The sequence below is a fragment of the Diadema setosum genome, chromosome 13 (assembly GCF_964275005.1).
Source record: "Diadema setosum chromosome 13, eeDiaSeto1, whole genome shotgun sequence".
NCBI lineage: Eukaryota > Metazoa > Echinodermata > Echinoidea > Diadematoida > Diadematidae > Diadema > Diadema setosum.
In genome coordinates this window covers 26,262,094-26,287,178 of record NC_092697.1, presented here as the reverse complement: position 1 = coordinate 26,287,178, position 25,085 = coordinate 26,262,094, and the positions used below count along the sequence as shown (strand labels likewise).

The 25,085-nt window shown below is 39.7% G+C and overlaps 1 protein-coding gene across 1 annotated transcript in view; it reads left to right on the top strand.

The window, feature by feature from the left end:
* Window positions 1-25,085, top strand: part of LOC140236528 (uncharacterized) — a 146,794-nt gene that overhangs the window by 82,674 nt on the left and 39,035 nt on the right. Inside the window, exons 3-9 of the mRNA XM_072316452.1 lie at window positions 747-1,156; window positions 7,647-7,833; window positions 21,043-21,277; window positions 21,962-22,120; window positions 22,172-22,248; window positions 23,544-23,770; window positions 24,188-24,361. Of these exons, the coding sequence (XP_072172553.1) occupies window positions 747-1,156; window positions 7,647-7,833; window positions 21,043-21,277; window positions 21,962-22,120; window positions 22,172-22,248; window positions 23,544-23,770; window positions 24,188-24,361 (1,469 nt within the window). The remainder of the gene's footprint in view (window positions 1-746; window positions 1,157-7,646; window positions 7,834-21,042; window positions 21,278-21,961; window positions 22,121-22,171; window positions 22,249-23,543; window positions 23,771-24,187; window positions 24,362-25,085) is intronic.

Below are 25,085 nucleotides of genomic sequence, written 5' to 3'. Positions count from 1 at the left end.
GTTTTTACCTTAGACATGCAAACAAAGAAAATACTGTAAAAAAACACACACACACACACTTGTAATAAAATATGATAAAAGCAAAGCATTCTTGCCATAGCAATCTATGTAAGTACCAATGGTCAGATGACCTGTAACTATCTTACCCAAATAAAAGGGCAGACTTGCCAGGCAACATAACTGAAAAAAAGGCTCATTTGACCAAAAACTATAAAGTAATTTTACATCATTCAGACATTGGAAATTTGATATCATACACATGTTAGTAATTCTATCGTCTACAGATGTCTTGAAATTTGAAAATCTTTTGTTTCAAGAAGCCTGTCCCCATGGCACTTTTGACAAAACCATTCTGATCAAATACATGTACAGTTGTACCTGTTCCCCACTTTCCGAATAGACTGCTTCTAAACTTCAGAATGGAGTTTTTCATCACTTTGTCTGTCTGGCTTTCTTGCCATGTCTGTGGCAGGTTATTTCATATAAGTCAGGACAAACTGTATGTCACTTAAAAAGCTTTAGAGCCTGGAGATATTTTTAAAAGTCCCACAAACCCATCAAACTTTTATTGTGACCGGCCACAGATACCAGCTTGGCATGCTAGCTACTGAGAGTATAGATCCCATGTGAAGAGCTGAGCAGTGACAATATTCATACAGTTAGGACTGTATTGTAATCATTTATCTGTTGTGTCCTCCTTTTCCACCTCCTCTTCCTCCTCCTCTCATTTCTGCTGAATTCTCCAGGCTGCGAATGTTACATCAAAGGTCTTCCAGAAAAAGCTGTGCAATTCTGGCTCCTTGCAATATCCAACCGCCACCAGCAGAAGGCAGACACGCCCGTCCAAGACCGGCAGCAGGGCGTCACCGCTCCCCACCCCTCCTCCACCACCAGTGCCCCTGCATCAGCAGGATCGGTTGAAGAGGGCGGGGCGGAGTCATGGAGCCAGAGGCAGAGGGGCTGGTCTCCCCTGGAGGACGGGGTCATGGAGGCATCCTTGCTGGGGATTCTCTACACCCACTTAGGGAACGGGAACCTCGCTGGGGCCCTGGAGCTTGTGGACTCCCTGATAACTTGCCACCAAATTGGGAGCGTCTCTGGTGGGGGAGAGAGAAAAGGGAGGCGGCTGCCGGACCTCCCTCGCAAGGATAAGCAGGTAAAAAAAAAAAAAATCACTGTTGTCACTCGTAATCCTTGTCTGCTCACCCTCCTTCTCTTCCCGCCCACACAGTGTATAAGAATTTGGTGTTTCATTTGCTGCTGCAGTGTCATGTGAAAATGGATTTTCACCTTTCGCCTCCGACAATTTTTTGAAAGATTACTTTGAAGGGTTATAATACTGTAATTTAGGTTCATCATTTTTATCGTGTGGTAAAGATTGTTTAGTAATCAATCGATCTGTTTTCCATTGTAATACATACCAATTGGACAAATCAAAAATAGACTGAAATATTTTTTTTTCTAACTCCAGAGAAATGAGATCGATATATAAAATTCATGAATTCAGCTTTACTCAAGCTCTTGATTTTTAAAGCAAAAGCTGGAATGTACTACTCATGTTTATCTTCTGTTATGTAATATGTCATTTCCAAGTAAACTTCAGGAAGCTAGATGTTGAATCCATGTTGAAGGAGATGAACCCTTTAACCCAGTGTAAGATAACATGCTTCCCTCATTACCTGCAAACACAGAAAACCACAAAACATTACACTGATCCCAGGGGGAGATTTTGTGGAAAAACATAATCAGCCATAACTTGCAAAAACTGACGCATCAAATGGATTGTTTGGAATATCCAAAGGAGTCACTGCCTCTTTACGTCAGTGCAGTACTTCCCAGGTGCCGTGGAAACGGTGAGGCAGTTCGTTAGAGGTTTATAATCCTCGTTCTTGTGAGGGTGAGGTCAAATGCGTATTCCTCAGTCTCTTTCACTTCGAATAATTTCTCCCCTCTGTTTTTCTTTAGCACTTTGATGGCACCATAGCTGTTCTGAGTCAGTATTCTTCATTTTTCAAGGCAAAGTGGCTGAAGCAACATATGTGCAGAACAACAACTTGATTTTAAGATTTTTTTTTTTTTTTGACAGTAAATTGCTATCTTTGCAATGCCATGGGAAAAAATTAAAACAGAGCAATTGCCAGCAAAACTAGCTAACAATGCTGCAAATCTGATTTTGTGGTGCTTGAAGGTTTTGAAATTTGATTTTGTAAAAGATAAGTTTCCATGTTTCTGTGTGTATGATTGTATGTTGTTGTTGTTGTTTGTTTGCTTGTTTCCTTGTCTGAGGAGTGAGGAAGGACCAGTTCATAGATGTTTGTTAAATCACTTGTGACGTGTCATCACGTTTAAGCATGGTCTTGTCAACAATGATTTATAACATTGTTCTACATGATTTCCAGAAACCTGTCACCAAAAAAGGGAAGGAAGCCTGTCACAGGACAAACATTGTTAAGAGAGAGTTTTGATGTGGTTAAGCATCTTCTCCTTGAAAATGCATGGTCATATTTTCACCACACTTGCCAGGGGGCCCAGAATCCACATTTTAGAGAATCTCTAGAAGTTGTCTTATGTAAAACTGCAGTTAGATGTGATGTACATTATGTGAGCAAATGTATTTTCAAGTTTGTATATGGCAGATCTAGGAATGACCTCCTTTGGGCTGGGACCAAATTTGGGGCCAGTGTTTACATTTTGATCTTCTTTTTAAAACAATCATATGGTCACATGTTCTTCAAACTTGGCAGGTATTATTGCCAGTGTGATATATTAGGATACACTAATGAACACCATGCCCTCCTGGAGGTCCCCCAAAGCTTCCCTGTCCTTCCTCCAAAGGTATCCTGGAGGTCCCCCAAAGCTCCCCTGTCCCTTCTCCAAAGGTATCCTGGAGGTCCCTCAAAGCTTCCCTGTCCTTCCTCCAAAGGTATCCTGGAGGTCCCCCAAAGCTTCCCTGTCCTTCCTCCAAAGGTATCCTGGAGGTCCCACAAAGCTCCCCTGTCCTTCCTCCAAAGGTTCCCTGGAGGTCCCCCAAAGCTCTCCTGTCCCTCCCCCAAAGGTATCCTGGAGGTCCCCCAAAGCTCCCCTGTCCTTCCTCCAAAGGTTCCCTGGAGGTCCCCCAAAGCTCTCCTGTCCCTCCCCCAGTGGTATCCTGGAGGTCCCCCAAAGCTCCCCTGACCCTCCTCCAAAGGTATCCTGGAGGTCCCCCAAAGCTTCCCTGTCCCTCCTCCAAAGGTATCCTGGACGTCCCCCAAAGCTTCCCTGTCCCTCCTCCAAAGGTATCCTGGAGGTCCCCAAAGCTCTCCTGTCCCTCCTCCAAAGGTATCCTGGAGGTTCCCCAAAGCTTCCCTGTCCCTCCTCCAAAGGTATCCTGGAGGTCTCCCAAAGCTTCCCTGTCCTTCCTCCAAAGGTATCCTGGAGGTCCCCCAAAGCTCCCCTGTCCTTCCTCCAAAGGTTCCCTGGAGGTCCTCCAAAGGTTCCCTGGAGGTCCCCCAAAGCTCTACTGTCCCTCCCCCAATGGTATCCTGGAGGTCCCCCAAAGCTCCCCTAACCCTCCTCCAAAGGTATCCTGGAGGTCCCCCAAAGCTTCCCTGTCCCTCCTCCAAATGTGTCCTGGACGTCCCCCAAAGCTTCCCTGTCCCTCCTCCAAAGGTATCCTGGAGGTCCCCAAAGCTCTCCTGTCCCTCCTCCAAAGGTATCCTGGAGGTACCCCAAAGCTTCCCTGTCCCTCCTCCAAAGGTATCCTGGAGGTCTCCCAAAGCTTCCCTGTCCTTCCTCCAAAGGTATCCTGGAGGTCCCCCAAAGCTCCCCTGTCCTTCCTCCAAAGGTTCCCTGGAGGTCCCCCACAGCTCTCCTGTCCCTCCCCCAAAGGTATCCTGGAGGTCCCCCAAAGCTCCCCTCACCCTCCTCCAAAGGTATCCTGGAGGTCCCCCAAAGCTCCCCTGTCCCTCCTCCAAAGGTACGCTGGAGGTCCCACGAAGTTTGCTTTGTTCTCCTTGGTTGATAGTCTGCATGAATATGTAGAAGGTGAACTGGCAATACTCGGGTGAGCACAAGACCCCTGATCTCTCGTATAGCTTTCTTGGCTTTGATGTCAAAAACGTAATGGCATGATCATGGTAATGGGTCACATTTGTACTTTGTCTATTCTTTTGTATATCTTTTGAAAGGTTCTAGTATGAAGAGGTGTTTTTTTTTTTTTGTGGGGGGGGGGATTGTGGGGAAGGTTTTACTTGTTGAGGGTTGGCGTATGCTGAAATACTGTCACAAACATACTGCATATCTTACCCTGTGTCATGATCTTCTATATTCTTTCTGTCTCGTGTTGTTGTGTAAACCTCACATGTCTGCGCTGACATTTTGGCCCAGTGAACCTTCTGGAACTGGATGATCCCTGCGTGATCGTCCTGTGACGTTTGTCATACAGTATGTCGTTTGTTTTGTTTGTTTGTTTTTTCTGCACTGAGTATTTTCATACCTCTGCTTTGATGATCCCGTGTAGTCATCTGTTGTCATGCCAAAACCTTGGGAGATGATAATTGATCAGTAGGAGAGATTAGAACCTGTCTTCGATTATGGTACCTGTAATCTGGCCCATTGACATTTAACACTCCAGGGACCTCTCCTCACAAATGGATACCAAACAAAGCACAAGGGTCTCACTAATTGCCTGACTAAAATGAATGTTTTATATCTTGATGATACTTGTGTTTTTCTTTAGATCCTTTAAACAAGACTTTCATGGGTACCTCTTTGAAATGCTAACAAGTTTTCATTGGCATTTTTTATGTAAGACATACATTGTACAATGTGAATTGATATGAATTTAAGGGTCCCATATTACATCCCTATAGATGTGAAAGATGCATATATGTGTATATGAATTGAAATTAATGTAATTTGTGTAAAACACACGATATAAAGTGATATCGAGTTTCCCCCCCCCCCCTTTTTCATGAATAATTCGTGTGGGTGATGGAATTGGCTTTCAGGTTACCATAGCAACAGGAGGATTTACGGTTGAGAGATGAGATTAGAAGAGGAGAAATGAGACAAAACACTATTATCACCTGAACATTATAGACATGCAGCAACAATGCACTTCTGTGGAAGAAATTGCAAATTGCGATTGTCAGATTTCAAACTCACTAATGCATGCTTGTTGAATTGTGTGCGCATTAGACTCTGTCGGACATATCTTGGGTGTGGGTGTGTGGGTCCTGACTTAATGCGGGGATTAGAACGTAATCCGTGGCAGTCTACAATTTCTTGGAATGCTTTTTGTCTTTCCCCATGTTTGTTTAGAAATTGTGTTTATCTGGCAGTGATGTATCCTTTCTCGGTTTTTAAATGACATGAGTGTGTTTTAGGATTTGATATAACATTCAAAGCACTGTTTGAGTTGATTATGACTTATGAATAAAAAAAACAACTAGTGATTGTTTGTTTTGTAGATACTTCATTTTTCTAATCATCATCTGTGTTAGACATTCCTCTGTAAATTGAAATTGGCCACGTATGCACAAAATGTCTTCTATTTTATTAGTCATATAAGAGTCAACATAAGGTTATAATGAGACCAGTGTTGAGTAACTATTCTTTTCAGGACATACACTATTAGTTAATATTGCCCTTGCTGTAAAATAATATTGCCTTCAACTTTGACCCTCCTCAACATGATTCTAAGGAAATAAAACCTCAGTCAAGTTAGTCAGATGCCCTCATGGCCATTTTATATTACCAAGACTCAAGACTGTGAAGGTTTTCAATGAGATTTCAATGAACTGTGAATAAACTTTTTGAATCCTCTGTGATGAATGATGTAATATTTTTTTTTTCTGCCTCAGTCCCATGTTGAAAGAAGTCAATATTGTTCAGCATCAATTTACCTCATTGTTGTACAATGCTATGACGCTTGCCAAATCACAATTTGTGCAGAGGTCGAAAGTGCATTTGCTGCAGCATTTGCCGCAATGGGCTTGCTTCTGTTGATATTTGTCGCAAATGTTTTGGGCAAAAACATGCGGTGTTCATTTGGAAATGGTCCCAGTTGAACCCAGTCTGCATAAAGTCTGCCGTGCTGTTTGTCACACGATGGAGGGCAAAAGTCTGTAATGCAAAGTGATGTATGACTGGAAATCAACGCTCCAAGATTTGATTTTCTAGGCCGTCGCTTGTGCGTATCAGTCTGAATTTGAGCCCAGGAAATACTGAAAGACAAGTTATGTGTGGACAGCTAAGTTCCCGCTGCGAGTGTTGTATTCAATCCTCATATTTGATAGTAACTGAGACTTTCTCTTTCTCAGCGAAGATAGATATAAAGTGAAGATAGATGTTTTTCCCATGTTATGTACCTCTCTTTATGATTTTCAGGTTTAAACAGAATGTAAAGTTTTAGTAATTTGACAAGAGAAATGAACAGGAAGAAATGCGGCGGAGGAAAAGATTTGATCTCTAGAAAGCCGCACGCTAAATGTCATTGACATGACGTCAGGATAATATTGTTATCACGTCAAGCAGAAGTAGACTGCGCAGAGAATGCTATGGAATTGTGAATATTCCAAGCCAAAAAAAAAAAAAAAAAAGAGCGGAGCTGACAACTAATAGGTATGCAAGTGGAAACCCAAACTTGTTTAATTGCTCCTGTTGAAATGCTGTCATCAAACTGTGCACACAGAGATCTTAACTCAGGGGCAGGCAAGACGTTTGGGGATGATGAAGCAGAAATTTGCCGGACAAAAACAAAGTCCCGAGAAGTCAAAGTCAATCAGGGCTTCATCTATTGCACTGGTCATTTTATGCCTAAGTTAATGAGGGAGCTGGAGCATAAAGTATATTTCAGGAATTGACATTTTAGATGAACAAGGGTAATTAATATGCATTTTTTTAATGTCCTATTAGATTAGGTTTAATGCTGCAATGATGAATGAGGAAAGGCTGGGCTAAAGTAGTGAAATTCTTCATTACGGTCAAAACAAGTAATTTTTTAATTACTATTTCGTGACTATCTGTATTACATCTTTTCCTCTGTAAAGTGGCTGTGAAGTGGCTGTTAATGGATTATGTGTTCATCGACATTGCTGTGTCATTTCTGAATGACTGTTTCATAATGATTGGACAGAATATATGGAGGCAGAATTTATAGAATTCCTACTTGCACTGCTGTGCTGACCATAGACTTTTGAATATCATCTAGATAGCAAAAGCTATGAGGATGAGAGACAGCACCAGCAGTAAATAAGTTGATGTTTATTTTAGGCTCCAACCCAATCCAGGCACAGTCTAGATTTAATCTCTGCTCTGTGGCTTTGAAACTGCAGTGCTGGTTGGAGGCTGAAATCTAATTATGAAGTTTGTCGTGTAGATGAGCACACCCATTATGTTAATGATCAGTATTAAATTGTCATGGTAATGTCGTAAAATGATCAGACAAGTTGCAGGATGTGACTTTAAATCATACCTGTTAACCACACAATCCTTTTCGTAAACTGATATTAGTTAGTAAATGTAAAGTGTACATAGATACATAAAGCTGTGTTTGAGTTGTATCATTCAAGTATATTTGGTCGGTTGATTTGTCAGTCTTCATGGATGTTGTCATGACAACACAGTGATCTTTGTCAAATGATCTAATTTGTTCTATTCGTCAGAAATTGCCACCAGCCCCAGCCGTGACAACTCCGCTCTACGTGCCTTACTTGAGCCACTCTTGCCAACAGGGGGCGGTGCAGAGTTTGGCCCGCTTCATGGCCCTGTACTTCACCAATCGGCCCCTCTACGTGTTCCCTCCGTGCTCAGCGCTCCCGCTTCCTCCGCTGCACCTGCCGCAGACTCCTGGTAGGTAGAAGCTGAGCATTATTTGTGACAGCCCAGCTCAAAACCCACAAAAAAGTGTGCCAAAATGAATTTGTAGGCTTTTTGTTTTAGTTTTAAACATAGTTTGAAAGAGTATAGCTTTAAAATGATATATAACTTGTTAAAATTGGCCCATCTTTAGTCATTCAAAAAGTGATTGAAATAAGAGAGAGTTAGGAGGTGCAGATTCATAGAAAGTGGAGAAAAGATAATTCAAAGATTAGGGTCAGTCAGGCATTTTGTGCAGAAGTATCGATGAAAAAAAAGGAAAATAAGTCCAGAAAAAATGACTAATATCTTACTTTCGGCCTTGATTTTTAAGCTGCCAAATTTTGACAGGAGGTAGAGAAAAGATTACTCTGTCGGGTAGGCAAACTTTAAAGATTTGAGTTGGTCAACCCTGATGACATATTTTGGCTCATGACAGAGAATTTTAATCTGTAACTTTTTGTAGGTTTTTAGCTGGGCAGTCACATTTGGTGTTGCAAAAATGTACACACATACAATATATTCTGGCAACTTCTTTGCTGAATCTCGTGGTGCATGCATCTTGCGGCATTGCATTTTCATTCATGGTAACTCTACTTCCATACAAACCTCAACTTTTGCCTTACATCACCCCTCCTCTTCATCCTCAAGTCCAGAGGTCTTCGTTACGGGGATTCTTAAATATATCAACTGGGCCCACCAACCCACTCTGTGAATCCCCATGCTACGAGGTCTTTTAAAGACGACATTTCTACAACTTTTATTTTTTTTATGCCTCCGCCACGAAGTGGTGCCGGAGGCATTATGTTTTCGGGTTGTCCGTCCGTCCGTCCGTCCGTCCTTCCGTCCGTCCGTCCGTCCGTCCTTCCGTCCGTCCGTCCGTCCGTCCTTCCGTCCGTCCGTAATGAATTTTGTGGACAAGGTAACTATCGAAACCTGTTGAGGTATCCTAATGAAACTTGGCATGTATGTGTATTAGGGGGTGAAGTTGTGCCTATCAACTTTTGGGTGCACATGCTCAAGGTCAAAGGTCAAAAGGTCAAGGTCAAATACATAAAATTTCACTATTTCCACCATATCTATTGAATGCCTGAAGATATTTTCTTGAAACTTAGTGTATACATGTTTTACCCAATTAAGATTCTCTGGTGAAAGTTTGGGTCATGAGGTCAAAGGTCAAAGGTCAAAAGGTCAGGGTCAAATTCATAAAATTTCACTATTTCCACCATATCTATTGAATGCCTGAAGAGATTTTCTTGAAACTTAGTGTATACATGTATTACCCAATTAAGATTCTCTGGTGAAAGTTTGAGTCATGAGGTCAAAGGTCAAAGGTCAAAAGGTCAAGTAAAAATATTAAAACTTCTTTTTTTTCTCCGTACCTTGGAAAATTGTTCAAGGTATCTTCATGGAACATAGTATATACATGTACTGACTTGAAGTGATTATCTAGAGAATGTAGGGTTCATGGGGTCAAAGGTCAGGGGTCAAAGGTCAAGTGCAAGACTTCAAAATTTTACTATTACCCTCATATTTATGCAATGCCAGCAGGGTTATTTTTTTACACTTGGTGTATGCGTGTGTAACCTAATAGAAATTCTCTGGAAAGTTTTTTTTTTTCCTTCTTTTTTTTGCCTCAAAGGTCAAAAGGTCAAAGATCAAGTGAAAGTGCTGAACTAACTTTTTCCTCCATATCTCGGAAGTGGCTCAAGTTACCTTGAAACTTAGTACATATTATGCATGTTCTACCTGAAAGTAATTATCTTATGAATTTTAGGGTCAAGGGCCAGATGAAAATGGTAACAATTCACTATTCAATTCAGAAATTGCACTTTTTCTCCACACCTGTACCTTGAAAATTACTCAATGCCTAAATGTATGAATGGGTCAAAGTCAAGTTAAAGTCCTTAAATCCCTAGATACATGCTCTCCTATTCATCCAATTAAACCTACATCAAGGAAGGTGAACATTCAACACATTTGTGACAAACTTGTCATTCCAATATTTTGCCAATTTTGTGAAAATGTAATCACACATTGTCCACATGTACTATCTAGACCTATTGGGAAAATCATGCATTATGGCGGAGGCATACCAGTCGCCAAAGCGACATTTCTAGTCCTAATTAATTAATTGCAACTGATTGACAAATTACCCTTCATCAAAGTGAATATGCACCAATTATTCAATGTTTTAGTAATGGCCATGATAAAAATCATGGGCATACATTGTACACTTGGGTTGGGTTCTCATTTTTTTTTTTTCAATGAGAACTGATAAGATACTGTTACAAATTGTGTCAAATACATGTATGAGTACATGTGAAGTGTATACTATGCATTTTATCCGACATTTTAGGTGCTAATGCTATGTATTGAAGACATTTACATTACTGGTATCGTACTTGTATATTATATATCTTCTAGTTTATCTGTGTCATTCCTCAAGTAGCAGTTAGGAATATGTACAAACATACATGTATTTGAAAAAAAATTACTAAACACTTTTTTTTTTTGATAGCAAAGGGAAGGAAGAGAAGCAGAACTGAATTTATAAACATAAAGATTAATATCATGGTTACAAATAAAACCACCACACATGTATCAAGTCTACTGAAATACAAAACAGACATACGGTATACTGTATTCAGTAATGATACATGTAGTCTGTGACTGGTTGCAAGTACATGAAACTCCTTTGCCAGTTGTTTGAAGTTGACAAGAGAGCGCTTTTAGTCAAGGGCAGTTCCGTCAGCGATTGTTTCAAGCAAACCCCTCAAGCGTCGAGTCAGCCCTCACCTGTTTGTCCTAATCCTGTGCTCAGCTAGTGACGACATTGCGTTGCCATGGCAACTTGTGAGTCTTTCAATTTTTGGTGCAGAACTGTTCCTTCTGATCATCAGCCATTTGTGAAGTCAAAAAAACATGATTTTAGCACATTTCATGTATTTGTCATCTGTTTGTTTCTACAGTGTATTCCATGACATCCTGTTTTTTCATTGAGTATTTGCTTCCTCTTTTTTTTTTTTTTTGGGGGGGGGGTGTGACAATTCTGTTGTTGTTGTTGTTGTTGCTTTGTTGTTGTTTTCATCAGTAGTCTTTAATGGACACGTCAAATGTACATTGTATTCCAGCATGTGTGTTTTCCATTAAAAAACAGTGGACTTGCATTTTACATGTATAACAATCTAGAAATGACATATAAGGGAAACTGAATTGAAAATTCAGTTCTGTGTTAAATTCATTTGATAGTACACTGTAATTGACCAAGTAATGCTGAAAACAAATTGTAGCCAGAAAGTTATGCATTATAATTGCTTATACAGTAAAGCCATTTTAGTTTGGCTGCATGATGCAATGCATACTTCATACTACATTCATTTAATTTCTCTTACATGTGCCATTTTTCATTCAGTTCTTAATATTGTTTACTTATTGATGTTCTGGCAGTCTTCTTTATTAAATGCAAAGTTTATTTACCCTTTGTTAAGGATTGGTGTTGCTCAACATGCCTTCTCTACTTCTGCACGTAGGAAAAAACAAAATAAAGCATGGAGATAGGAAGAAAAAAAAGATGAAAGAAATTGTAAGTTGTTAAACAAGTGTTTCGTCAAACGCACTTTACCGTTATCAGATTAGCGCAGTAACATGTGCCATCTGCAGACGGAAAACTTTCGGCTGCCAGTGTTTTGTGACGGCAAACAAAGCTCCACCTGACCGAAATTCAAAGTCATTGCGTATTCAGTTGGGCAGCACTTGTCAGCCAGGTGACTGGATGTTACTGATAAACATGCGAATTTCCTACAAAATAAGAAGAAAAAAACAAGCGAAAGGAATACAATACAAGAAAGCAGACGAGGAAAGACATTAAGATTCAGGATAGACAGTCACTTACATCCAGTTTAGCAGAGGTTGGGTGATGGACTGGCGCAGCTGTGAGGGGCAGTCAGCGCCTGCCAACCTCGCATTTCTTGTTTACTTGACACTTGGGAGCTGCTGCGAGCATTCGCACATACATGGATACCTTGTGTAATGATGATGTAGCTGCCAACGAATCTCTCTCTCCCCCTCTCCTCTTCCTCTCCATCTCTCACTCTCTTTCTGTATCTCTCTCTCTTTCTTTCTGATATATCTTTCTCTCTCTCTCTCTCTCTCTCTCTCTCTCTTTCTCTATCTCTCACATGTCCCCATTGTGGTTGGACTCTTCGACCGCAACATTAAAAGACGAGAGTCCAGACACACGGTCCCTACCTGTGGTTTGTGTGGCGACTGCGTCATACTGACCTTGGGCTGAGCAAAACATCCAGTCTTTTTGGAGATCAGCCATATACAAATTTATATGCATTCATGTTTGAAGTTCATGTTGAGATTCGGCCGATGAATAAAAGAAACAATGGTCAACTTAAATCTACACAGTCAGTATGATGTTTGTATATCTCAAGTATTAAAATGATATCAAGTTTTTTTGTCATGCAAAGTTTCCTATTCTACAGATCAGGTGCGCCGGAAGCAGTTTTGGATTGGGGGGGGGGGGGGGGGGGCAAATATTGGAGGGGGCTCACGATAGACCATTATGTTACACAATATACACATACACACACACACACACACGTATATATATATATATATATGTGTGTGTGTGTGTACAATGACATACCATGGGTTGAGACATTGGGGGGGGGCACCTTGTGGAAAAGTAATTTTGAGGGTGTGTATGCTTGTGCGTGTGTGCGTTCGCTGTCAGTTTGCAAACTTAATGGGACTACAATACATTATACGGAATGTGATACATTCAACAACGCAGTCATTGAGCAACATTGTAGGTTTTCCTTACATGGATTATGGAATGACGACAAGCACTGTCAGCAACATCAGGAGAATTGCATAACAATAAAATGTGAGCGAGCGGAGCGAGCGAGCTTGAAAATTTTGACATTTTGCAGTCCAAAAACTGCCGTTTGTAGCTATATTTTTTTGCTTTGGAAATTAAGAAGGGGGGGGGGGCGGTGCGGGCGGGGGTTAAAACTATTTTCCAGGAGCGCTACCTACGTCAGGTGTCACGTTAGTAACAACTAGCGGTGGAAGAGGGACGTATGGAAGATTTTTTTTTTCTCAAGGGGGGGGGGGGGGGTACACGTATAAAAATTACAAAACAAAGAAGAATTTTTAAAAAGTTGCTTCAAAAGGAGGGCTGGCATGGGCCAGTTGTGCCCGCCACTAAATCCGCCAGTGCTTAAAGCTAACATTTTGATATTTACACGATTTTTCATAGCCAAAGGCCTCTAAAAACTACAACGGTTACCGTTGAATGCGGTTGAGATAATCTGCTCACATGCAACGAAAAATGAATGTCTAAACATTTATGAGAGTTAGGATTACTAATCTTAGCTAATAAATTTCCCTATTTGTATTTTATATATATATATATATATATATATATATATATATATATATATATATATTTATTTTATTTTATTCATTTTTATCTATTTTTTTTTTCGGGGGGGGGGGGGGAGCGGGGCTTTTTGAGGGGCAAAAATGCATTTTGCCCCCCCCCCCCACTTTTTGGATGGGGGGCGGCTGCCCCCCCCTACCCCACCCCCCCCCCCCCCCACTTCCGGCGCCTATGCTACAGATATCTTTTTGTGACAGAAATTGTGGAGGATCTTGCTACGTGTACTTGCGTGTATTTGGCCGGGCATTATATGTTTGTACATTTTGCTCTTTACTCTGCTGTGTGTGAGTGTTTGCAAAGTCCGTTCTCAAAGTCATGACTAAGGTGAACGTGAAATAATACTTGAAATTGAAATTGCACAAATCTTCCCAAGTATATTTAATACACAATTATGATGAAAGATGAGATCTTATCCATTGTTCCTGCATGACCTGCCTTTTGACAGAAAAGACAAATCTATCCTAGAATTTTGAAACATGGAGCTTGTATTGCAAACAAGAACTTATGAATGTTGCCAGGAATAATGGAATACTTCATCTTGAAAAGAAATATATAGCAGCCAATTTTATATTTCAATTGTATTTGGGAAGTATTGCACAATCAAAACTAGAAAAGCACTGTCTCGTAGAGCACAGACCTCTGCCAAGCAACCCATTTCCACCCATATACCTATGCTAGAAATGACCTTATTTCCCAATGATATAGAATCCTTTCTAGTGTCTTTTCTTTCGAGCACAAACTCGTGTGCATGCACACTTCAGGTACACGCAGCTGGAATTCTTACATGTGTTGGCCCTATTTCCCAATGAAAAAGAATTCTTCAACAAATGATGACATAAATAGTATCCCAGGGTACCAAATGAAAATCAGCCATTTTGTTGAATTATTATTTTGTACCCTGGGTAATTATTATTTTATACCCTGGGTGCCAAAAAGTGGGAAATTATTTTGGTGCTGGAGCTAGTGCGCACTAGCCACTGCACTGCACTACACTGCACTGCACTGAAGCACAGTCACGCTGTGGCTAGCATAGTGTACCATGTATGCATAGTATAACATGCAGTAGCATGGGAATGACTATGTACACGCATGCACAGTGCATGCTTTTCACTGTGGCTGTCCTCGAGTGGATGTGAGGTGGCGCCACACAACGTGGTACCCCAGGGTACAACGGTACCTCGGGGTAACGCGTGATGCATCAAATTCAAATAAAATCCTGGATGCAGACAGTAATCCAGATCTCTACCACAATTCAGTCGTCTTTTCAGAAAAATTTCATTCCAATCTGTTCGTAACTTTTTGAGTTATTTTGCAAACAATCAAACAAACAGACAGACAAACCAACTCTGACAAAAAGATAACCTCCGTGGCGGAGGTAATAAAGAGCATACTACAGTATGTATTTGCCCTTCACTTAAGTGAATAGCATGCATGTATGAGATCATGCATTTTTCATTGATAAATCCGTACGCAAAATATCCCAGTCCATTCTAAGCATGATTGATGCATAATAAGTTATTAATAGTTCTGTTTCTTTTCCAAAAGTAGAATGATGATCTATTCTGAGGCTTGGAATTGATTGCCCATGGGCAGCGTATTAAAATAATGTCACTATCCAGGTCGCATCTTGAAATATTTGGTGTTGTTTTTTTTTTTATCACCTGCCAGAGAATGAATATCTACAACATCACCTTTGAAATTCCAGGAAAGAGTTTAATGTCAGTTGCCATGTTAATTAATTAAATGACAAAGATCGCGGTGCAACAAGAGTAAGGGAGAACCTTGACATTTGTCAGTCTTGATTGTGAGTGGATACCAAATTTATGGTATAGGTGTACAGGAAAAGAAGAGTCAGAAATGTGGCCCATTTTACAGATTTCATCTTTTCAATTCAATTAATTTCATTCAATTCAATTGATCTAATTCATTTAAAAACAAACAGGTAAAGCATTAAACAAAGCACGCATTTCACAAATGATTTTGTTTGAGCAATTCCACATTAAAATCTTGTAAAATACCACATTAAAATCTCATGAATCAAAACCGAGAAAAACACCATTATTTAGGCAACCTTGGCATGCTGCTCGCTATGTTCAAATACTTTTTTCAATTCAATTCAATTTATTTCCACAAATCTGATAAAAGAGGCAATTACATTGTACATGACAGCATACAAAGGACATCATAAAGGCAAAAAAAAACAAAAAACAACAAAAACATAAAAAACATAGGCGTTATATCAAGAGAAGTGGAGGAATCAACATAGGCTTAAACCAGCCTTTCAAGGTCAATCCCCAAGAAATATACATTCAATGATACATTGACAAGAAAAAACACACATCATAAAAACTTAAACAGAAGACATTACAAAGTACAAAACTGACAAGAAACAAAACAACAAGGCAAGTTAGCATAATATGTTAATCCTTATACATAATAATTTGATTAAAAATCATACAAAAGCAGAAAAATTATTGACTTAATAAATGTATTTTATATCTTTTCTTAAATAAATTCAAACTGTGGATACACTTAAAGTCATTTGGCAAAGCATTCCATAAAGAAGGACCAGCATAACATATTGTTCGTCTGGAGTGATTATATCTATAATTTGGGATATACAAATGATAAAATTGCCGAGTATTGTATGTATTTCTAGCCTGAGTAAAAGTAAAATAATTACCGAGAAATTTTGGGAAAATATTATTAAGATAAGAGTACATAAAAATACAAACAGCAAATTTATTAATATCATACACTGTTAATAACCTAAACTTTTTAAAAATGGGCTGTGTATGAGTTAAGGGTTGAGATTTTGTAATAATTCTGATTGCACGTTTTTGAAGAACATAAATACGTTTAAGTAGATAATTGGCACAATTTCCCCAAATAATGTTACAATACAAAATATGAGGTAAAATCATAGTATAATACAAATTTAAAAGAACATTTGAAGGTACTATTCCACTTATTCTATTGATTGCACCAACAGCTCTAGATATCTTACAGCAAACTTCATCTACGTGATTCTTCCAAGTCAAATGATCATCTAGTATTACTCCTAAGAATCTAGCTGAATGTACAATGGGAATAGTAGTGCCTGCAATACATATATTTACATGTTCCGTATCAATTATTCTATTTTTGGTTCTAAAAATCATACATACAGTCTTATCAACATTCAATTTCAGCTTGTTAGCTAAAAACCATTCGTTTACTTTATTCAATTCAGTGTTTAATATTGCACATGTGTCCCTGAAATCTTTCCCAGAAATAAATAAATTGCTATCATCAGCATATAAAATGGCTTCTAAAATGTTACTAGCATATTGCAAATCATTAATGTACAATATAAAAAGCAAAGGGCCTAAAACAGATCCCTGAGGAACACCAACATTGATAGACTGTATAGGAGAGGAATGTCCATTAACACAAACAAACTGCATACGATTCTGAAGAAAGCTCTTGAACCAGTCTAAGGTTATCCCTCTGATGCCATAGTACTGTAATTTGTCTAAAAGAATGTTGTGACTGATACAATCAAAAGCCTAAGAAACGGACACAGTTCCGCCGCGAATACTGCTCCTGGTCATTGAGCTTTGTTTTCAGCTTGTTGATTTCATGAAATGACTTCTCATTTTCCTTTTTTACTTCACAGAGTTCCTTCTCACAGTTGTCGAGTTTGCACTGAAGTTCGAGAACTTTCCCTTCCGTTTGTTCCACGCGCATGAGGTATTCACTGACTTTTGTTGCAACTGCATCCTCCACTGTTCTTCTGATAGCATTCAGGAATTCATTGTCCTGGAGTATCTCCTTCAGCAGTGCAGCTGTTTGTCGGGTCATTGTTAGGATGCAGAAACAAGTGAATACACTGCACGGTAGAAGTACAATGAAAATGAAAATGCAGAGACCCGTCTCATAGAAATTTGAGTTGCGTAGACAGTCTAGTAAGCCTGTCTGTGGGTACTGTTGATGATTCTGAATTCCTCAAAATACTGATTGAGGACGTTTAAATAACCCACAGAGAGGTCCTGACGAGTCCAACACGAATACAACAGAGAAATACGCAGGTGGGACTGCACAGAATCAATTTGTCAAAGTTCGGTTAAACGATAAATGAGGTGCACTCAGGATTTCAGACATTTGATCCTCAATACAGGGTCCCAGTGAGCACAGTGAGACATCAGTCCACGAACGGGTCACTGTTCACAAAGTTTAGCTGTGTTGGCTATAGTCTACGTAGATCTAGTATGCAATGTAGTTACCGATTTGAACATGCTCAGATAACCACACAGTTGTAAGCATGTGGGGCTGTACAGAGTGCAAGTTCAGAATGTGCAGCAATAAACACAGTAACATGGTCAAAGTTCACTCAAGATTCCCAATTTTCGATCTCCAGGCATTCAACTTACAAAATCAGTCTGTCATGTTCATTCTTGGTAGATGTTCAGGTTATTCCAAAAACAGTCTAAATGTGAGATTTGAGTGAGATTTGAGACCACCGTTCCAGCATGCAGCATGCAGCAAGTCTAGGCTCTGAAGATTACTTGTGAAAGAAAGATGATTATAGGAGCCTTCAAAGTATATACAAGTATTATGCTGTATAGAATGTACATTGGGCAGGTTTAAATGTGCTGCAGTAGGCTTTGTCAGATTAATTACATATTTATGGGTTGATAAGCCTAGATGCAATATTTCTTCATTTTATGATATGCTTCAATTGGTTGTAGGTTTGTCAAAAAAGGTCAGAAATTAATTTCAATCAAATTTAATGATCAGTAATGCAGAAAAAAAAAATTATATTGAGTGAAAGTACACCTACTGAGAGTGTACATTTATGTGATACATCAACAGAATTCTTCCTTGTACAAAGTTTCAGTTTGTAGTTTTGTCAAAAAAAGTAACACATGAATTCCAAGTGATTGATTATAATCATGTGTAATTCTTTAATTAATACCAGACCTTGAACATGCTTTGTAAAATTGTATCACCCCCATTCCTCTCTGCGTTGAAGATTCCCTGTAATTTGTAATGGACGGAAGCAATCTCCTCTCTCGCAGACTGGAATTCTCCCAAATGCGATGTTCGAACTTGGTCTTGTGCCAGCTGAAACTGTCAATTCACTGTGCGCCCAGTGCCCTGCAGGAAATGCTGGCTAATTCGAGCAATTACCACCCCCATTGTTCGGGCACCATCCAGTAAACAGCTGAGATAGGATGAAAGAAAAAAAAAAAGACGGGGAAAAAAGTTAGGGAACCCTATTAAGAGCACATGATTATGAAGAAAGTTTGTTAGTCTCTGCAAAACATCTTGGCTGGTACTCATTATCTACACAAAGCAGAGAGGCATATACAGTGGCACATGGAACAACTTAATATACTACAAGACTGCAGCAAATCAATAGTTTGGTTTTAAATCAGATGCTGGAACTCCTAACCCATGTTCATTAGTATTAAAACTATAGTACATTGTATGTAGCCTGCTTAAAACATCATCAAATACTACCGAAATCTTTTGTGATTTTCATTCTAGCATTTTGCAGTGTGACAGATGGTAATTCATAATTGTTGAAATATTTTGATATTTTGACCCTTTGCTTGAAATGAATGGAGTATCTCGATAGGGATACATCGGATGTGAGGGGGATTTTTTTTTTTTTTGGGGGGGGGGTGGGGGGACTTGACATTATTTGCTGATATCCTTGTGAAAAGCAATTTAATTCACTATGATGCATAGGACATATTATTGTGAAATGTGACTTGATTTACTATGTAACATTTGGCATTCCAATATGAAAGGCAGCTGAAGATGCATTTCGTAGCATTTCTTGTGAGGTACTGCATTTTCCTTATTTAGTGCTCTGGCTATATTCTTCTTTATGATTGGGAGACAATATGCATTTGTGTTGTATGTGCCTGCACAAGCCCCAGTGTACGCTCTCGCATGCGGTCCTCTTTTGTTTTTGCTTTCAACAACATGGCTGCCCTGTTGACATCATCTTCTTCCTGGGTATCATGTGTCGGATGTTGAGGCACTCCGAAGAGATGGGCACAAAACTTGAAAACTCATGTCTAGTTCGTCGTCCTCCATTTGACGAGCATGCGCGGAAAAACATGCAAACTTCCGCAGCGCGACTTTTGCCCCTCATCTGTCGGCACTGTGGAAGCCTTGTCTGTGTCATCTACAATGTATGTTCGCTGTGGATGCATGCAAGGTTTTAAGGGAAGGTGTTAATGTCATTTGAGAATAAGATTGGGACATGGGATGTACAGATATATCGACGTTGGGATTGAGTACGGTAGCGAGAGAAGTTCGGGGGGAATGATAAGGCAGGCACAGTGTCATGCGCACCGTGATGCGCATTCAGTGACATTCAAGTTGGCTTATCACAGACCTCAGCATACTGCATTTATTTTCTAACTATGCTGACAGCTAAATGCCGGTAGTTTCTGAGTACCTCTGTTTGTGTGACCTTACCCTGCTGCAAGACGAGATGAACGGAGAATGTTGACGTCCTCAACTTTTCCTTATTTTTAAGTACAGGGTGTGTGTTCTAGAATAGCTGCGTGTTATTTTCCCATTGAAGATTAGTCCCAAGTATTCTCGGGCTGGGGTGAATGGGAAATGCATCTTATACACCGTTATTAGGAAAATTAGTCCATCTTCAACAGGTTAAAAGAGAGATTCGGTTTTAGCACTGTATGACAGGAAAGAGATGTAGTGGCAGAAGCAAAAGGGGATAGAGAGTTACAGAAATTTGAATAGAATTGCATAAATGCAGAGGTGAAGGAGATACATATAATTGAACAAGGTAATGTGGTGTACTTTCCCAAAGATATTAAATAGATAGACTGGTAAATGTATATATCCATATATACCAGTCATTTTGCAGTGACTTGTTCAGATCTGATAGCAAGTTCCACTTGCCTTATTCTGTAGCGCTCAAGAATACCCGCAGCTCTGGAATGAGGAAAGACAAGGAAATTGGTCGACATATGACGAAAAGGAGACCATTCTTATCAGAAGGGCTCAAAATTTCATCCTCCACCATTTGGAATGTTCTTGCAATATATTGAAAGGGTCCCCCAAGAAACTTGTCTGGCTGATGGAATTTGCCAGGATAATGAGTTGTTTTGCAGTATTTTGAGGTCAAAAGTGTAAAATAATTTTAATCGTCGTACCAACTTTTATTCCTGAAGTGCCCTCCCTGTTCACTAGTGGGTAGATAGAACATTACCAGTACACAATGATCGAATTGTGCCCTAGTAGTAGTATTGAATCGCACGCAGCTTGTTGGCTTGTTAGCTGCGTGCAATTCACTCTTGTGCGATGGATACTGCTATGGCCTGATATATATGATGAACAATAAAACGTCTTGTAACAACCACAATCGGATATGCTCTGAGATTGCAATGCTTTTGGCATACCTTTTGGGCTAATATTTCACATTTTCACTGTTACTCAACTGAAACTGTGTAATAACAGTGTTATTTCACACATTTCTTATGCACATGTTTCCATTTTAGAACAAAAATTGGCAATTTCTGCAGCCATATGGAAACTATGTTTTACCTTGAATATCTTATAATATTTCACATTTTCGTCGTTTACTGAAATGTGTTATCACAGCGTTGTTTTATATATTTCATATACATAGGTCTCCATTTTAGAACAAAAATTGGCAATTTCTGCAGTCATATGAAAACTGTGTTTTACCTAAGTATCTTCTTTGTTTGTTTGTGTATCAGCAACCCAAGAAAGACGGCTGGACATCGGTCAGGAGGAGGTGAACCGGGCGGTCAGGCAGCAGGAACTCTCAGAGAAGTGGACAGTGGAGACTGCCCTGAATCTCTTCCTGGTGTCCGGCCTGGTCCCTGAGGCCGTCTGGCTGGCACACCAGCTGGGGGACTGGAAGAGTGCGTTCACCCTGGCCGTGGTCTACTCCTCACAGGTCAAAGGTCAACTTATGGAAGAGGCAGAAAGGTGATCATTTGAAGCCGCACCATAAAATTAATTTGACTGTAGACTCTTAGATAAGTTAACTGTCAAGCAAATATTATATACAACATGTAAGTAAGAAAAAATGATCTTGCTTTGACTGCATGAATGCAACAGATTAAGGTGGTATATGATATTCTCTGTAAAGTGTATGGTGAGTTTCCGTGAATTTACACATTACATATTACCACCCTGTCACAGTTGTGACTGTTCTTCCTATGTGATTTCAAAATGAGATATAAGGCTTCTTTCAGATTTTTCCGGGTAAAAAAAAAAAGAAGTAAGCTTTTGGTCCCTCTCAACCTTCTTCCTTCTTGAAAGCGAAGGTTCATTTTGCTACCACATTTAATGTTGGCAGCACAGCCTCTGGACTTTAGTTGCTCGTTTGAACATGGCTAGTGATAGTATTGTCGTGGAGAAAGCAACAATATGTATTTTATATATTTTTTTTTTCCAGCTTAATTTTGTGCATATATGATGAACCGCAATTTTCAGCATCTTTCTGCCCATACCAACACACTGAAAGAAAAAGGAAAAAATTAGAAGAAGTGATTTTGGTGAAAGGCTTAAAAGAAAATCTGACTGATTTCATATCTTCTTTGAAAAATAGTTGTACCAAGTTGTCCAAGAATGCATTTTTTTTAAATGCAATGTTTTTATTCCTTATAGGAGCCTGGATGAATGCCTCACCCTCCCTCCAAGCCTCTCTCCCACCACCCTCCTCAGGGAGGGGCTAAACTCTGTCCTCCAGACCCCCATCCTTGACCCCCACAACAGTGCCCAGGGTGGGAAGAAGGTCCAGCGGGCGGGGTCCTTCTCTGGTGTGAAGCGGTCCGGGTCTTTCTCTGGGGTCAAGAGGACAGGCTCCTTCTCCGAGAGCCCGAGGAGGGGATCCGCCAGTGGCGGGGGACTCCTGGAGGCTCCTGCCACGCCCCTGAGAAAGAGCTCCTCTGTCTGTGAGTGTGGCATCAAGGCAATGATAATAATGATTAATAACATTGTAATGATAATGAATGATATTTATAAAGCACTTCATATGGATGTTTCTATCATTAAAAAAAGGGCATTGATAATGATATACAATGTAGAACAGAAAAGTTGAAATAAAATACAGAATGTAATTACAAGCATTGTGATATTGTCATCCTTTTTCAGTTAAAGGACAAGTTCACCTTCATAAACATAAGGATTGAGAGAATGCAGCAATATTAGTAGAACACATCAGTGAAAGTTTGAGGAAAATTGGACAATCGATGCAAAAGTTATGAATTTTTTAAATTTATGTGTTGGAACCGCTGGATGAGGAGACTATTAAGGCTCATGATGTCATATGAGTACAACAGTATAAAGAAAATGTAAAGAAAATTCAACATATTTTCACTTTTTTCGCATAATAAAAGATCACTTGACTTGCCTCTTTCTAAAGGCAATGGGAATAATATTACCCATTACATATGTCAGTAACGAGTCAAGAGAATGTGTTCTTTTTTCAACGGATGAAATTTTGTGAAATTCTCTTTATATTTTCCTTATATTGTTGTACGCATGTGACATCACACACTGCAGTAGTCTTCTCATCCAGCGGTGACTGCACAAAAACTTCAAAAATTCATAACTTTTGAACGGATTGTCCGATTTTCTTCAAACTTTCAATGATGTGTTTTACTGATATTGCTACATTCTCTCAATCCTTATGTCAATGAAGGTGAACTTGTCCTTTAAGGTTCAAAATGGCTTTAGCAGATTGAATTGCAATGTATATATGTAGTGATATTGCCCTCTTACATCTTAGCTAATGATGTAGAAAGTGATGTCATAACTCTGAGCACAATGGTAGCAGAGCATTGACCTTTCAGCCCATTTTCAAGGTAAAGTTTAATCTGAATGACGTTCATGATGCCATTCAAAGATATCACGAAGATGGAACTCATAATTAGCATAATCACATTCACAATTTTGTTGAATGTAAACAAGGCATTGGGTTGTGAGTTGTTACTACACAGGGAGCTTGTGATTTAATAAATCTTGTATAAATACCATATGAAAATTTGGAGGGTGTGCGGATATGGTCCCCTTCTTCCAATATTGACATTGATGCCAATTTTACTACACACATATGACCCTCTTTTTCATTATTGCTGCACTGATAACGTGATGCATTTTTTATCTATCCTTAATGCAAAAAAAAGTATGCAATGTTTACATTCCTGTTCATATATCACCATGGCAACACAAATTTCCCACCAAACAGGTTCACTGGTGGAAGACGACAAGATGGCCCAGGTGATGGTCAGTCAGACGCTGACCGACATCCTGATGGCTGCCACCCTCAGCGGCCAGGACCCCACCCCCTGGCTGGTGGAGAGCATGGTGGAGGAGTGCCTGGTTCTGGCCCGGGGGTTCTCAACACTGGTGCCTGAGGAGTTCTACCTGCCTGCCCCACCTTACTACTGCCCCCAGCCGGACTACATTCCAAATGTAAGTTTTGTCATAAGCCGATTGTTATTGTGTTTTTGCTTACCAAAGTTGGATGATTTATTTCTTTGTTTGTTTGTCTGCACTATACATTCCTAGCAAGAATACCTAGTACGTAGTTTATTACCTTTGCTACAGATAATATTACTGCAGCTTTTTTTTTTAAATTCTTTTGTTAGTGGGGGTGCTGCATTATTTGAATCTTTTCAAAAGTGATTCAGCACTTCATAGCCTGAAAAATATTTGAGTAACTATCATAAATAGTCCTAGAATTGGGATATCCTACATCGCAACCCTATAATTGGACCTAATTTTGATGATGCCTGAATTTGTTTTCCCTTAAGCCATTGAAGATGATGAAGTATCAGCGGACTGCAGAAAGTATGCCAAAATTTCCCTCTCTAATTCTCTCCTCTACAGGATTCTGATCCTCCGGAGGTCTTGGAGGAGGACGACAAGAGGCGGGAGGTCAACGACCTGGTGCAGCTGATTCTGCTGGTGCTGAACGCATCCCGATGCAGCCTGCCCTGTGCCCGCTGGTATGTGGAGCAGCTCAGAGCAGTGCAGGAGAAACAGGCAAAGTTTAAGGTCAGTGTTTCTTCTCTCTGTGTGTCAAGTGTTCCATCGGAGCACCAGCCCCATAGCCAATCACGGAGGTTGACTGTGTCTGAGATCAGGCTTGTCATTATAATTTTGATTTGATATGACTTGATTTGATCTCTTACGTTTCTTTTAAACAAACAAACATGAAGCATTGGTTGTTTTGATGCATGAAGTTATGGCATTGATTCAAAGTATAATCCTTCATTATTGTAACAGCATAGATCAAGTAATCTGTAAAACAAACATAATTATGATGTCATAAACTTGCATGGAAAAAAGAATGATTGATGAAACTGCTATTGACTCAAAACGAATGCAGAAGACAGCCATCTTTAAGCTTTTTCTAGATCTTGATGGAGATCTTGTCATAGGCACCTTCAAAAAGCTAAGGGATTGAGGGATCTTCTTTATCATGTAAACACTGATGTCATTATGGCTGTTCATTGAATGTTCTGGTTGGTACCAAGTAATGTATCGTTTTCAGCCCCCACACGTGCAGTCACGTCTAATAAAGTCCAGCTCAATATCACACAGATGAAGGCTATTGCTTTGAAAGAGATGCAGAGGGAGTCTACATTTACCTGTGTGCTAGCAAGGCCTTTTGATTGATCAGGAAGAGACACATACAATCTTAAAAGATGCACTTAAATATATTTTAACTGTTGCGATTGATTCATATTTCAAGTGGTCTAAGTGCTCCCAAGTGTGAAGTGAA